At 30.7% G+C, this 15,530-nt stretch overlaps 1 protein-coding gene across 2 annotated transcripts; it reads left to right on the forward strand.

Annotated features, from left to right (window-relative positions):
- The first annotated feature begins 9,643 nt into the window (after window positions 1-9,643).
- Window positions 9,644-13,780, forward strand: LOC103500314 (zinc finger CCCH domain-containing protein 30-like). Of its 2 annotated transcripts, XM_008463577.3 has the most exons (3): window positions 9,700-9,994; window positions 10,740-10,858; window positions 10,981-13,780. In XM_008463577.3, the coding sequence occupies exon 3, from the start codon at window positions 10,991-10,993 to the stop codon at window positions 13,166-13,168; it is 2,178 nt and encodes a 725-aa protein (XP_008461799.1). In that variant the 5' UTR covers window positions 9,700-9,994; window positions 10,740-10,858; window positions 10,981-10,990; the 3' UTR covers window positions 13,169-13,780. The 2 variants fall into 2 exon arrangements, with proteins under 2 accessions (XP_008461797.1, XP_008461799.1); XM_008463575.3 differs by lacking the exon at window positions 10,740-10,858 and having other exon boundaries at window positions 9,644-9,994.
- Window positions 13,781-15,530: the final 1,750 nt, after the last annotated feature.

The raw sequence follows: 15,530 nt of genomic DNA on the forward strand, positions 1-15,530 counted from the left end.
GTAAAAAGGCTTTTTTTTTATTTTTTTTTCTACCAACGTTATTATTGAGAAATTTGGATTCATTCAATGGATTGTGTAATGGGATAAGATTGGTATGTCGATCATTTAACAAAAATATTATATATGCTGAAATAGCATGAGTGATCATGCAGTAAAACAAGTTTTTCTTCTATAAATACCATTAAATCCACCAAATGACAATGACTATCCATTCAAGTTCAAGATAAAACAATTAATTCTCCATTTATTTATGTTTTGCAATGATAATTAACAAAGCACAAAGACAAACAATTCCTAATGTTGGAATATATCTTCGTAAAAGATGTGTTTTCTCATGAACAACTTTATGTTGCATCATTTAGAGGAATTTAAATAAAGACAACAAAAATTTGGATCAAACCCCTAGGTGATAGTAAATTACCTTCAAATTGTATAAAAAATATTATTCATAAAGAAATCATTTTTTTATATGAAATATGGATTTAAAACAAAAATAATTCTTTATTTTTTAATGAAAGGTGTTTTTTATGTACATATGTTTGTATGTTCTTAATATTACTCATCATTTATTAATATAGTAATATTTTAAAAAATTAGAAAAATAATAAAAATAATGATATATAATAATATTTTAAATCTAATTATTATATTTACAAACATTATTCAACTCAAATACCATGGTTTTTGTTTAATTTGAATGGATTTGTTTTTTGTTGGGATGTATAAATAAGATATATTTGGGTTGAAATAAATATGGTTTTGGATTAGGTGAATGGGCACTTACCTAATTGCATTTATTGTGCTAATTAATTTATTGTATTTTTAGAGAGATGCTGATGTTCTTCCACTTTTTTTATATATGTTTGTGGCATTGTTTTTAAAAAATATTATCTTAAATTTAAATAGTAAAGAAATACAATATCATGTGAATAGCTTTTTTTTAATCAAGATTTTATAACACAAATGTCGTAGATGAAAAGAAAAAAATAGCAATGGACCAAATAAATACAATATATGTATTTATTCCCAAAATTTATAGTAAACTAAAATTGACCAAAATAATATTTTAGCTTTTATTTTCTTAATCCATACTTTCCTATTATAGAAAATTATTTTAAATAACAAAATTTTTGAAGATATTTATAAATATATGTATCTACACAGTAGACACAAATAATAATCATCGCAAATAAAATGTGATATTTTCTACCTATTTTAGCAATATTCTAATATTTGCTTCAATATATTGTATAACAAATAATGAAAAATTTAAATAAATATTGTAGTTTTGGAAAATAATTATTGATATATTGTAGTTTTGAAAATATTTAGAAGAATGTAGTAGTTTTAGTCTCTCATTAATGTATTGGGTCGACTCTCTCTCCCTCCAATGTCTTGGGTTGAATCCAAGATATTGCTAATACTTTTTTTAATTTAAATTTCTTGTCTCCCTATGTATTCATTTTAATAGTTTTGTCAAACAAATTTAAATTTTGTTATTGCTCTTCAATATTAAAATTTGTATGAATATTTCTAAATAATTAAATAATTAGATGATCGTTTTTAATAATGACGTGTAATTAAAAAATTAAATGTAAATTAAAATAATTTTTTAACCAAATTACATTTATTTGATTGATAAAAGAAAATCAATGTGTTCCACAACCCGAACATCGTCAATTTCGAGCTGGTTGTCGACATCGATCCTGAACTCTATGTTGTTCTCGGTCCTCTTGGTTCTCTGGTTCTTGTTGGTACTCTTGTCGATCTGATACATCTGCAGGTGCTTCATGATACAGATATTCGTTATGTTTTCCATAGCCACGTCCGTGTCCATGCATATAAGAAGTTGATGGACCGACATCCATGTATGAAGACGATGGACCGACCCCTGCATCATAATATCCTGTACCGATCTTAGAATCACAATATCCTGCTCCAAATGTTGGCATCATTGTCATCGGACTACCATAACCAGTTTGGCTCTGTGTTTGTGTCGTAGGAGGCACTTCTTCCACATTATGGTAAACTTTATCGAGTTCAACTTCTTCCACTCAAACATGTCCCCTATGAATTGGTAGAGGTACAATAGGTAGATCGTACATATTATGTATCTCCTCCATCTACCTCTCATTATTATTACACATATCAAGGACTTTTTGTGGATCATCTACTACATCATGAAGTCTTGCGTTGTTCGATCTCTATAAATTGTAAAAGAAATAGAAATATTTAATTGAATAAATAATTTAAGTAATTATATAATATTTAAATATATACCAAATGACCCACGGTTGCTTCTATTGCCATAAATCTTCTACGAGATCGCCATCGCACTACTAAATGTGCAACCTTGTCGGACCAATCTGTAACTCTCAAGTTAATGTTATGTAGAAGTGGTTCAGTATTGCATACTGATGGGATATTTTGTTTAAGGTTGAATTGTCTAAACACCCTATCGAGATGATGTCACTCACTAATATGGAAACATATGAGAGGACTGATGGTCCACCATATATTTTGATTGTTCTTACAAAAATTTGGCAAATTATCAATCACATCTTTGTAAGGCTCCTAAATAATCTGAAACATCACACATTACATTAAAAATAAATAAATATATGTTTACTAATGAATAAAGAAATTAAAATTTTAGTATCGAAATACATGATCACGTTGAAGAAGGTCGAACATGTACCTATACTGACTAACTGCATGAGTAGCCGATCTAGTTACACAAAATTGATCTCTCCAATTGTATTAATAAAGTAAACTTTAGATTTTGATTTCGGGGTATTTTCAAAAATATAAAAAAGCGCTAAAGTATTTACACTGTATAGAACAATTCCGATCATTTAATTAATTGGGTTACACGATCATTTAGATTTGGCTGCATGATCGTTTAAATTTGGCTACACGATCATTTAGATTTGGAACCCCAAATCTAAACGATCTTTTTTCAAATTTTGGTATATGATCGTTTAGGTATATGATCGTTTAGATTTGGCTAGAAGATCGTTTAGATTTGTCTACAATCGTTTAGATTTGGGGTTCCAAATCTAAACGATTTTTTTCAAAATTTGGTATAGATCGTTTAGATTTGGTGTTTTGTTACATTTGTGTAAGTTTCCCTTTGATTTAATTATATCACTCATTTAATATTAAACTATTGTTTGATATAAATTAAAATAAAATAACCAAGTGCTCGTCCAGGTAGTAGATGATCATTTGCATGTGTAAGCTATGGAGCTATTGTGGGAAATCGTTCCTAAGCTCATATTTGAAGAAGTATCAACGGAACATCTCGCTTCGATGCTTTGCATAGTTGTCTATACAACCATGTCAAACACTCTCCACCCCACGAGTATCGACCCGCCTCATGTAAATTACCTAATAGTGGCAGGAACATTAGATGCACAAAACTACCTGATTTATCAAAAAATAGACTTCCACCCATTATGTAACGCCCCAAAAATTTAGATAATTTATTGGGCGTTATTTTGAATTCATTTAATGAGAATTATCTGATTTAGGTGGGAATTGAAATTAATTAAATATTTCTTGGATGAATATTTAATTAATTAGAGGTTTTGGCATGTGGTGTTTGTTAAGTTTTTGATTAGATGGTAAGTTAAGACAATCAAGTAAAGTTGTGGATTTTTAGTGTTGTTGAAGTTGAATTTAATTAAATAATTATGGACGTTATTTAATTAAATTGTGGGGTGAAAGTTTGTTGGAGATTTAATAATTATATGTATATGTGGAAATATATATATATAATTATTATGTTAAAGGAAAAGATAATTATATTTGTTGAAGTATAATTATTTAAGGAAAAGATAATTATTTTTGGAGAAAGATAAATAATAATTAATTATTGTGGAAGATAATTAATTATTTTTGGAGAAAGATAAATAATAATTAATTATTGTGGAAGATAATTAATTATTTTGGAAGAAAGGTAAATAATAATTAATTATTGTGGATGATAATTAGTTATTCTGCAGAAAGATAAATATTAATTTTGGAGTGAAGTTGTTATGGTTGGATTAAGATAATTCATGTTGGAAATTATAAGTGATTTATTGGAAAAGATTTGATTGATTAAAATAATTGAGGATTTAAGTTAATTTGAGATTTTGGAGGGAAAAGTTAGTTTTGGTGGAATTGTAATTAATTGAGTATATATATGTATGGATATATATATTTAATTAATAATTTGGAAAAGTGTAGTTAATTTTATTATGGAATATAATTATATTTATTTGGAAAAGAAAATAATCCATGAAGAGAGAGATGGTTGATTTTGATTGGACGAAAAAGATATATATTTATAAGAGAGAATAATGGTTTAAATAAATATATATTTATTGTAGATTTTGGTGAGAGAAAAATAATAATAATAAAGAAGTATTATTATTATTATTTCCTTTTCCTTTTCCTATTTTCGTTCCTACGGGAGCGCATGTTGCACGTGTTCGGGAACGTGCCAGAGATTGGGTACCATTTTCAGGACTCTAATGGGAAGTTAACAGACACCTAGCGGGACTAGTAGTAGGTCCCTTACTGAGTATATGTTTATACTCACTCTTTCTATGTTTAACATTTCAGGCGAAGGTAAAGGTAGAGGAAAGCTGGCGAGCGACAGAGAAGGATCCGTGACATGCCATATGGGGACTCAGTTTTGCTTCCGCGTTTATGTTTCAGTGTTTTAATATTCCGTTTTTAATGAAAATTTATTCTTCCCTCGTTTCAAAAAAGTGTCTCTTGTCATTGTTCCGTTTTAGTAACGACCTCAGCTTAGTATAAAGAGTTGGGTCGTTACACATTAATTGTAAAATCTATGCTCTTGCATGTCTGATCACGATTTCCTCTTCTGCATCGTCATCATGTTCTGGAGATTGTGACGCTAACCACATGAGATTTAATCTTGATCCCTTTATTCTATTAGCAAGTGAGACCACACCAAGTAACATCTGACATAAATTTATCCAGTCTTCATGCACTTGATTGATAACAGGTTCTCCATCGATAGGTATCCCTAACAATACTTCTACGATCGTATTTTTAAATTTATTTTTAAAAATGGAAAAAAATCATTTATACCAAATTTTGAAAAAAAAAATCGTTTAGATTTGGGGGTAGCGAAATCTAAACGATCCTATACTAAATTTTGAAAGAAAAAAAAGATTTGGAACCCCAAATCGTCTTTCTTCTTTTCTTTTTTACACAGATGGTGTATAAAAAATTTTGAAAAAATTGGTTAGACATTAGAGTAACCAAAATTAAAAGATCGTGTATAAAGAATATTGAAAAAAAAATCGTTTATACCAAATTGTTTTGAAAAAAAAAATTGTTTAGATATGGGGATTTAAATTTAAATGATTGTGTAGCTAAATCTAAACGATCGTGTAACAAAAACTAAACGATCGTGTACTAAATTTTGAAAAAAAATTGATTTGGAACCCCAAATCTAAATGATCGTGTTGCCGAATGTGAATAATTGTGTAGCCAAATCTAAACGATCGTATACCAAATTTTGAAAAAAAATGGTTTAGATTAGCCAAATTTAAACGATCGTGTACCCAAATAATTAAATGATCGCGTACAAGTCACATTACCAAATATATTACGCCCATTGTTGACGGAACATTTTTTGTATTTTACACGTGTCCTTTCCAAAGGTATGGTCTTGTCTTGAAGACCAGACTTGTTTTTTTTTTTTTTTTTTTAAATAAAGGCAGGTCTGAAGACCAGACCTTTGTTTGTTTTTTATTTAAAATATAGGTCGGGTGTTCCTATTAAAAACTACAATATTATAATAAATATTTTCAAAACAACCATATATATCTAAATATTTTCCTTCTTTACTATATTTAAATAAAATGTCCCAAATAATGTCCCAAAAACTTGAATATAAATGATACCATTGAATGGAAATATTAAACCGTTTTTTTTTTCTTATAATTTTTAATTAAGTATTGATGCTTCAAAAGTAATTATTTTGATGCAAAATATCTCAATTATTATAAAACTTTTATTGTTGTCTTAGGGTTAAAAGTTCCCCTCACCCCACATATCGTAAAAAATGTATATCTTAATTCTATTCATAAATTTTTTATATACAATGCTATAAAACAATAGCAAAGGAGATGAATTGAGCATCATTTATTGGGTAAGACATCCTTATCTCTTTTAAGAAAGATGTATACATTTTTTTTTTAAACCTAGTTCTTGAGTTATATCCGTGATAAACTAAATCACTAAAGGAGTCTATCGTCAATAGAGTTTATGATCAATAGATTTTATTGAATTTATAATTTTTTTAAAATATCAATATATACTTGGTTATTAGTCTTAAAATTGCTATACATTATCATTATTGTTTAATAAATTGTAAACTTAAAAGGATCATATTAGGGAACTCTTGGAGAATCATTTTGCCTTTTATCTTTTTATTTTTCTTTTAATCCAAATAAGATATATTTAAATCAAGATCAACCAAACAAAACAAATCAGTTTTACAAAGAAGGATCCAAACTGATGTTTACTAGAAAACCAAACGAATGGATCGAAATCGGTTTGGTTTCTGAAATCGTTGAGAACTTCCCCTTTTCACATTTGTTTTGTCAAAAACTTCAATTTTTATAATTTCAAATTAACATTGAGAGCAATGTTTGATATTTTTGTTTTTTGTCTTGAGATTTTTCTAAACAACAAGCATGCATACATATGCATCCTAGTAGCGATTGTTTTCGTTTTCTTTTTCTTTTTTTTTTTTTTAAAAAAACAACCAATGTACATCCACCATAGTATTTTCAAATCGAATCTAAATTATTTAATTTACTCTTTCTAATATTCTATTAATTAACAATATAGACATATATAGTATTATTGTTTATTCAATCTCCCCATATAGAGTTAGACTTAAATATCAATGAAAACAAATTCACTTTTTACCTTAAACTTTGACATTTTGTATCATTTTGACCCTAAAAAGTTTTAATTTCATTCCTTTAAATCTTAAAATTGGGAATTTTTGTTTGAAATTTATCTTTCATGACTATTTGAATTCACTCAAATATATATATATATATATATATATATATATTCTTTTGTTATTTTGTTATTTTTGAATGGGATTGACCGTCGAAATTTAAATAAAGATTTGATTTACTATTGATTTTTTGGGATTTTGTGATGGAGAGTCTACAGAAACGAATATCTTTCTCAAATCTTACCTAACATTTATCCCAAAATTTTAACTTGCAAAAAAAGCACAAGATCCATTTGGAAAATAAGATACTTATGAAAAAGAAAAATCAATTTTAAGATTTGTGATTTTGAGGAATACTCGAAAAAATTACCTAAGATTTTGCATAAAATTTGGAAAGATTTCATAACATTTGAAAAATAACCTACAATATCGATGTTCATTCAAGAAAACCCATAAAAACCGATAGTTTGGATGTAAGATGAAAAATTTTAAAGTTTTATAGTTATAATCTCAATGGTCAATTTTAACTCTGAAGTACCAAGAAAAATTATTCCAATTAGTTTTTTAAAAAAGAATGTAGATGCGAAAGATGAAAAATTTTGAAGTTTATTTACGACAATTTAAACCGTAGACGTTGAATTTCATTAATTTTAAATTCCACAATTTCTCAAAACTTTTTATTCATTTCCTTGATTGTGATATTCATAAAAATGGTAAAGGAGATGATCCAACATTTAGATTTATGGTCTGTTTGAATTGACTAAAGAAAAAAAAATATTGAAAAACACATTTTTGTTTAAACTTATTGTTTAAAATACGTGTAAAAAAAATTATTTTGAGTAGCTTCGAAACACTCTAATTTTTCTCAAAATAATTTTTTAAAATTACACTTAAAAATGTAATCTAACACACCACTAATACCGAATAAAAGATAATAAAATATATGACATTAACAAAATTTAGCAAAAACGTGCTCGTGTACATATACAGGTATATATATCATATCCACACATATATGTATATATATACATGCACATATACATATATAGAGTGCTAAAACTAATTAATGAAGGGTTACATTTCTTTATAATTTTAAAAAAACTAAATTATATTATCACATAAAAAAATCAATAATTTAAGATTTTTCACGATAGATATTATATTAGATCGGTACAAATTTTAAAGTATAGAGATCAAAGTGTTGCATGTTAAAGTTGACAAGTTTTTACGAGGACTAGTAAATTATTACATATTTAAAAGTACAATAAAGACTACATTGTCACAAATCTAAATTGAGGAATAAATTGTCAATTGTTTGATAGGTTAGAAAATAAAAATAATTCTTTAACCAAATAGGGATTTTAGCATTTTTTTTGTCCAGTCCAACATTTTATATAGCATAATTTTTTACGGAGTTAACATTGATATATAATATACTTGGATTTGATATTTTAATCGAAGAAATTATAAAATTAAAATTAAAATTGATACGACTAAGTTGTTAGGTTGAAAGTTTTTTTCTTCTTTTATATATATAGATAGATATAAATATATATATCTTTTATAAGCCCCCAAGTTGAGAAGATATAATTATGGACTTTAAATTGAAGATCTTATATACAAATCCAACTATATTTAGAATTATATTGATTTTTTTTCCTTAAAATATTAGAGAATAAATGGATGTGGATATATATATATATATATATTCTTAAGCAAAAGCCACCTCATCTCGTTAATGTATGTCAACAAAAACTTATATCTAACTTTCCTTATATCATTCTTGCGAGAAAAAGAAAAAATCGATCATTTTGTAAAATTTATATTCTTTTAACTATTTGGAACAAAGATTATTGTGAACTATAATAATTGTTACATCAAATACTATTCTCAAAACATAAATTATTGACTTAATTAAAATAACTTAGAATTATAATAACTAGTTGGTTGTTTCGACGGATATCTAATTAGTTTAAATATATTGAAAAAAAAGAAGAAAATGTAAAATAAGAAGAATAAGTTGAGATTTTTTTTTAGAAAGAAAGGGTGGAATTGGAAATAAAAGTTTTTAATTTTATTTAATGAAATTAAAGAGAAAACAAAAGAGTTGATAAGGGGGCAATTTAAGGAAAAAAAAAAAGAAGAAGAATATATACCAAAAATGAAAAAAGAAAAAGAGAGAGGAGAAAAACCGAATTATAGGAAATATAAGGGCAGAATATTGATTAAAAGAAGGCATAAGGACTTGATTGCAAAGGATTCGTAGTGACTTTTATTATTTAATATTTGATATTTGATTAATTTAAAAATAGAGTCGGAAAGAGACTTTTCCCTTTTTCTTTTATTACAAAAACTGAAAATTCGGAGCCTCTGTTCTCTACGACTTTTCACCTCCTCGATTTGACCCCCCATTTAACTAAAATTGACCAAATGACCACACTCCATTGGCGGACTCCAAACCCCCACATTCCATTCCACTTAATCACTCTCCTTCAATTCCGCGCCTCTGTCTACCTCCTCTCCCGGTCAACAACTTGTTCTTCACTACCCTCTAACCCCCACCCTACTTTCACTGCCTCAACCGGTCACCCCCTCTCATAAAGTTCCTCACTTCATTTGCATTTCATTTCGTGTTAATTTCAATGTCATTTCACCTCATTTCTTTACAACTCCCAACATTAAATTTAAATTCCCCCAAATTTTTTCCATTCCGCATTTCATTTCAATTTCAGGCGTTACTTTCTTCTTCTTCTTCCTCTTCCCCATCTCTTTGAAAAAAAAAAAATCTCCAAATTCTTCTTCTTCTTCTCTATTTCATCCACCGGCGCCGGAGATGGACGCCTTTACCTTCCCCTCTCCGATCTTCTTCTTTTCCTTAACTGAACTGCTTCTTTCTTCCCCTTGTTTCTCCTCCGATCGATGAATGTCACTGTCGAACCACGCTTTCTTCTCTCTCTCAGATCTCTCGCTGCTTTTCTTCTGCTGCTTTAGATAACTGTGAGTTTTCGTTTTAGTACTTCGGATTCAGCTTGAAGCTGATTATTCTTGATTACTTTGATTTTTTAATGTGTATTTTTATATTTGGTTTGGATGCAACTGGGAAGGGTTGTATCGAAGTTCAGTATGTGTGAAACTTTTGACATGTTTTATTGTTGTTGTGTTGCACAGCCTATTGTTTGCTTATGATCGTCATATTAAGGTGGATATTAGTTGTTAACTGATCTGTTTATATCAGCTACGTTGTACTTTTTGACCGATGTGCCTTGTTAATTTTGGGGTTTCTTTGATTTTGATGTTCATTTCTGTTTATCTTTTATTTGGATGATTTTTTAGTGACTGTGTTCTTATAGTTTAGATGTTGTGATTGTTGATTCTTAGGAGTGGTGGGTAAGTTGGGATATGTTTTTATGTAGTTTCTTTTGCATTGAAAGTGTATTGGGATCTTAAAGAAAACAGATTGAAGCTTTTAGGTTGAAACTCGAAACTTTAGATCGGAACCTTCATCTTAAAAATATTGTCTTTTCTCATTTCCTGTGATAGTGGCTAAGCATACTACTGAAATATAGAATCTTATGTCAAATACAGCTTGCTCTGTGTGGTCCCTTGTGGTTTACCTATATTATGGGTCTGAATATGGACTTTGGATTCTTCTTATTCTTTTAAAGCTCCTGTGGGTACCAGTAATCAACTCTTGGTTGATTCTTATCCTGTGTTTCCTGTTAATTGTTGCACAATTGGATAGTACTCTGGGTGGAGAGAGTTTCTGCTATGATTTGCTGCTTTTTGATGAAAGAGTTGCAATTTTGATGACTGCGTATCCCTTAGTAATTTCTTGTATAAGCTTGTTACATGTTCATTCCGGTAAGATTTTGATCATGTTTATATTTATTTCCACAGGGTTCATTATTTTTTTGTTGACACTGATTTCATTTATGTTATTTAAGGTATAAAGACAGTTTTTTTTTCTTCTTCTTGGATTCCAGATATTTGAGTATGTGTGGTGGTCCAGAAAAATCTAATTCTTCATCGACTACAACGGCAAGCTCATCACCTAACCCCAAAGACATGAATCTTTTAACAGTTGATTGTGAGGATTCTTTTTATAGTTTACTGGAGCTTGTTTCTGACAATGATGCTGAAGGCTTCAAAAGTTTGATGGAGTCTGATTTGTTTTCTCTGAACAAGTCTGGTCTTTGGTATGTTCGTCAAAAAGGCTCAAAACAAGTTGTTCATGAGCATAGGACTCCCCTGATGGTTGCTGCCACATATGGTTGTGTTGATGTTCTGAAGCTTATATTATCATATCCTGAGGTTGATGTTAATCTCTCAGCTGGCACAGACAAGAGCACTGCTCTTCACTGTGCTACTTCCAGTGGATCTGTGAATGCAGTTGATATTGTTGATTTGCTATTATCTGCTGGTGCTGACCCAAACTCCAAGGATGTTAATGGTGACCGCCCTGTTGATGTCATTTTTATTCATCCAAAGTTGCAGAAACAGAATACGAGGTTCAAGCTTGAGGAGCTTCTTAATAATAGTTCAAATGGATCAATGGACGTCTCCTGTTTACATTTGTCAATTAAAACACCCAGTTCAGAGTCACCACCACTTTCTTCATCATTGGAGGATGAATTTCCATCTCCACCCAAGTCTATTTCTTCGCCCAAATTTACTGACGGTTTTGGAAACTCTACAAAGGAGAAAAAAGAATATCCAATTGATCCATCGCTTCCTGACATTAAGAACAGCATATATGCAACTGACGAGTTTCGCATGTTCTCTTTCAAGGTTAGACCTTGTTCTCGAGCATATTCTCATGATTGGACTGAGTGTCCTTTTGTCCACCCGGGGGAGAATGCTCGCAGAAGAGACCCAAGGAAGTTTCACTACAGCTGTGTTCCTTGCCCAGATTTCAGAAAGGGAGCTTGTAGGCGTGGGGATATGTGTGAATATGCACATGGAGTGTTTGAGTGTTGGCTACATCCAGCACAGTACCGAACTCGTCTGTGCAAGGATGGTACCAGTTGCAATAGGCGGGTTTGCTTCTTTGCTCACACCAATGAAGAACTAAGGCCATTGTATGTGTCCACTGGATCTGCTGTCCCTTCCCCACGGTCAATTGGGTCAGCACCAACTGTAATGGATATGGCCACTGCATTGGGTCTTCTTCCTGGTTCTCCCTCATCGATGTCTGCTTTATCCCCATCTCCATTTACTCAATCCATGTCACCCTCATCTAATGGCGTTTCTCACTCTTCTGTCAACTGGCAACAGCCTAATGTTCCGACCCTTCATCTTCCAGGAAGTAACCTTCAATCCAGCCGGTTGAGGTCATCTCTGAATGCCAGAGATATGCCTCTGGAGGATTTAAATGCCTTGCCAGACTTTGAAAATCAGCCACGAATTTTGAACGACATGAACTGTTTCTCTCAGCCTCGTCCGAGTGCTGTGTCTGTTAGCCGATCTGGCTGGACCCAAACACTAACCCCTAACAACCTTGAAGAGCTTTTTTCTTCTGAGATCTCTTCGTCTCCTCGATTCTCTGATCCGGCTGCCAATGTCTTTTCACCCACCCGCAAATCAACAATGCTTAACCAATTCCAGCAGCAGCAGCAGAACATGTTGTCACCTATTAATACAAGCATTATGTCCCCTAAGAATGTTGATCATCATTTGTTGCAGGCCTCTTTTGGAGTTTCATCCCCAGGAAGGATGTCACCGAGGAGCACTGAGCCACTGTCCCCAATGGGATCTAGGTTCTCTGCCTTTGTACAGCGTGAAAAGCAACATCTTCGCACTCTCAGTTCAAGGGAGCTTGGATCTAACATCCCAAGCTCATTGATCGGATCTCCTGTCAATTCTATGCCTAAATGGGGGTCCCCCAATGGAAAGGTGGACTGGTCGGTTGGTAAGAATGAACTGGGTCAACTCCGGAGGTCGTCATCTTTTGAAATGGGAAATAACGGGGAGGAGCCTGACTTATCATGGGTTCAATCCCTGGTGAAAGAATCCCCACCTGAGATGCTAAAAGATAAACTGGCAGTGCCTGGGATGGGCACTGCAGCATCCGGTGAGGGTCTAACTACTTCTAAATCACAATTAGAATCCACTGATCATTCTGTGATAGGAGCTTGGCTTGAGCAGATGCAGCTTGATCAGCTTGTAGTGTAGTACAACAACAAAAAAAGCCATTTTCATTTTACTCATCTGAGATAGGTATTTTACCCTAAAATTCTTTCTGGGTAAGGTGAAGCTGAAGGGGGGGTGTATGAACAGGAGTGAAGATGATGATGATGTGGAGGAAGAATAGGAAGGTTGGTTGGAAGAAGAAGAAAGGGTTCAGATCATTCAATTACTTACCATTCATTATTTTACATCAGTCAAGTCAGTCAATTGTCTGGGCCAAAGGAAACGTGTCCAGGTTCCATTATATTTCTCTCCTTTTTTCTGCAATTTCATTTCCAACAAAGGCTTCTTGATTTAAAAGCTGTAGAAACCAAGAGCTTTTTCTTTTCTTTCCTTTTTTCTTTCTATTTTAAATTTTTCGATCCATATATAAAACAAAAAGAAGAGGTTAATTATCTTTCAGGAAGAGGATGAGGAGGAGGAGGATGATATGTATTGCTAAAAAGATTGTCCAATTTGTTGAGAGTTTCCTCTTACATTGATGTAAAACTTTTATTTTGAAGTTTTTTTTTTGTTATTATTATTATTATTATTATCATAACTATTGTATTATTTATTAATTATCATTAATATTATAAAATTCGGTGTATTGTAAAACTTGATGGTTGTGGTGTGTTTGTTGATGTGAAATTTTGTTTCTTAGGAGAAAGGAAAAGGATGGAGGATCTGTGAAAGTGGCATTCTCCCAAATAAGGATGTTGATTGGTTTGATTGAAACTTCAAATTTGGAGTTTCATATTTAAATAATGTGAAGAAGGAAAGTGATTGAATAATATCTATTATTATTATTATTATTATTTATTTATTATTTGTGTGTAGATAGAGATATTGATTTGTTCATAATGTTGTGGGTGTAATTGTCCAACTACTTGTGTCTCATGGGTTGAAGTGGGTAGCCAAGACTTTTGAAGTGGGGGTTACTACCTTTTTACCTTTTGAGATATTATTTTTATTCACTTTTGTGTAGGGCCCATTTAAAAGTAGTTTTAGTGTGTACTAACTCACATAATACCCTAATTCTTTGTTTTCACTTTGCTATCTTTGTTATATCTTAGTTTCATTTTGCTGCAATAGAAAACAATTTTTTATAAATATATCTATTACTTCCTTTCTTTTTTGAATTTGTTTCTTACCTTTGTCCGATTTCTTATTACTCCTTCAATATCTTTCACTAATTCTTTAACTTTCTATTATATGTATTTGCCTTTTAATTGCCTTTTAGAGTCTATTTGAATTAATTAGATGAACAATAAAAGTTGTTCTAAACATATTTTGTTTTAAACTATTGTTGGGGTTAGTCAAACAACCTTTTTTTTTTTATTTTTTTTATTTTTTTATTTTTTTTTATTTTTAAATTTTCAGAGGACACCCTTTCAGAATTAAACATTTTAAAAAATAAACTAAATACACCCTTTTAGATATGTTTGGGTCAACTACTACTATGATTTCCTTTTTTGAAATTGGTTTTGGTTATTTTCTTTGAGAAAAAAGATGATAACTTCTGGTTTAATTTACAAGACTTTAGCTTTTCTTTAGTTTAAAATACAAAAGGCATTAGTTTTGTAAAATGTTGGTAGGAAGTGGTCAATAAAGCTCATTACTTGAATTGAATTAGTGTTGATAACCTTAGTTTTGAAAAATATTTTTTATTTCATCCTTAGGTCAGTTTTCATTTTGACATGTTACATTTAATTCTTAATTTTAAGTTTGATTTCAAGATTTGAAATTTTTTAACTTCCATTTTCTTTTTGAATTGATTATGAGTTGAGATGGTATATCATTTTTTTTTTTTTTGAGTTTTAACATGCCTTTTTCTTGGTTGCCATATCCCTCGCCATCAATGGATTCATTCTTGTTTCTTGTCCTTGCCTTGTTGGCTTGGTAAGATGATATGTTTATTTACCATGTAACCCACTGATTTCTAGCAATTGATCAAGCTCTCTGTTGTGCTCTTCAACAATCTTTTCACAGGTCTCCCTCTACGACTCATGAATTATGAATTTTGTCAAGAATAGGGTATACTAGACATGAATTTGGAGCTAATGAAACATTTTGTAAGAATCCATTCTCAAAAATTTCAAAAATTTCAACTACTTTTTACTTTGAAGTTTGGGGTATCTTTTTTTTTTGTCACAAGGAACCCTTAGTCAAATTGTACGTCTAAAGTGACCCAAGAGATAGAATGAACTTGGAACTTGAAAGGTCGAAAGTTGCAACTTTTCGCCATGTGTATGAACTTTAGCATACATACAAGTAACCATTCAATATTTATTTGTACTTATTGTCATATTGCGGTCAAACATGCCCATCAATACAACCTTATTCAACTTGATTGTAAGTATTTGGA

Source organism: Cucumis melo, chromosome 4 (genome assembly GCF_025177605.1).
Source record: "Cucumis melo cultivar AY chromosome 4, USDA_Cmelo_AY_1.0, whole genome shotgun sequence".
Taxonomy (NCBI): domain Eukaryota; kingdom Viridiplantae; phylum Streptophyta; class Magnoliopsida; order Cucurbitales; family Cucurbitaceae; genus Cucumis; species Cucumis melo.

Excerpts from the sequence above, each read along its gene's own strand:
- LOC103500314 (XM_008463575.3), top strand. The coding sequence starts at position 10,991 with ATGTGTGGTGGTCCAGAAAAATCTAATTCTTCATCGACTACAACGGCA.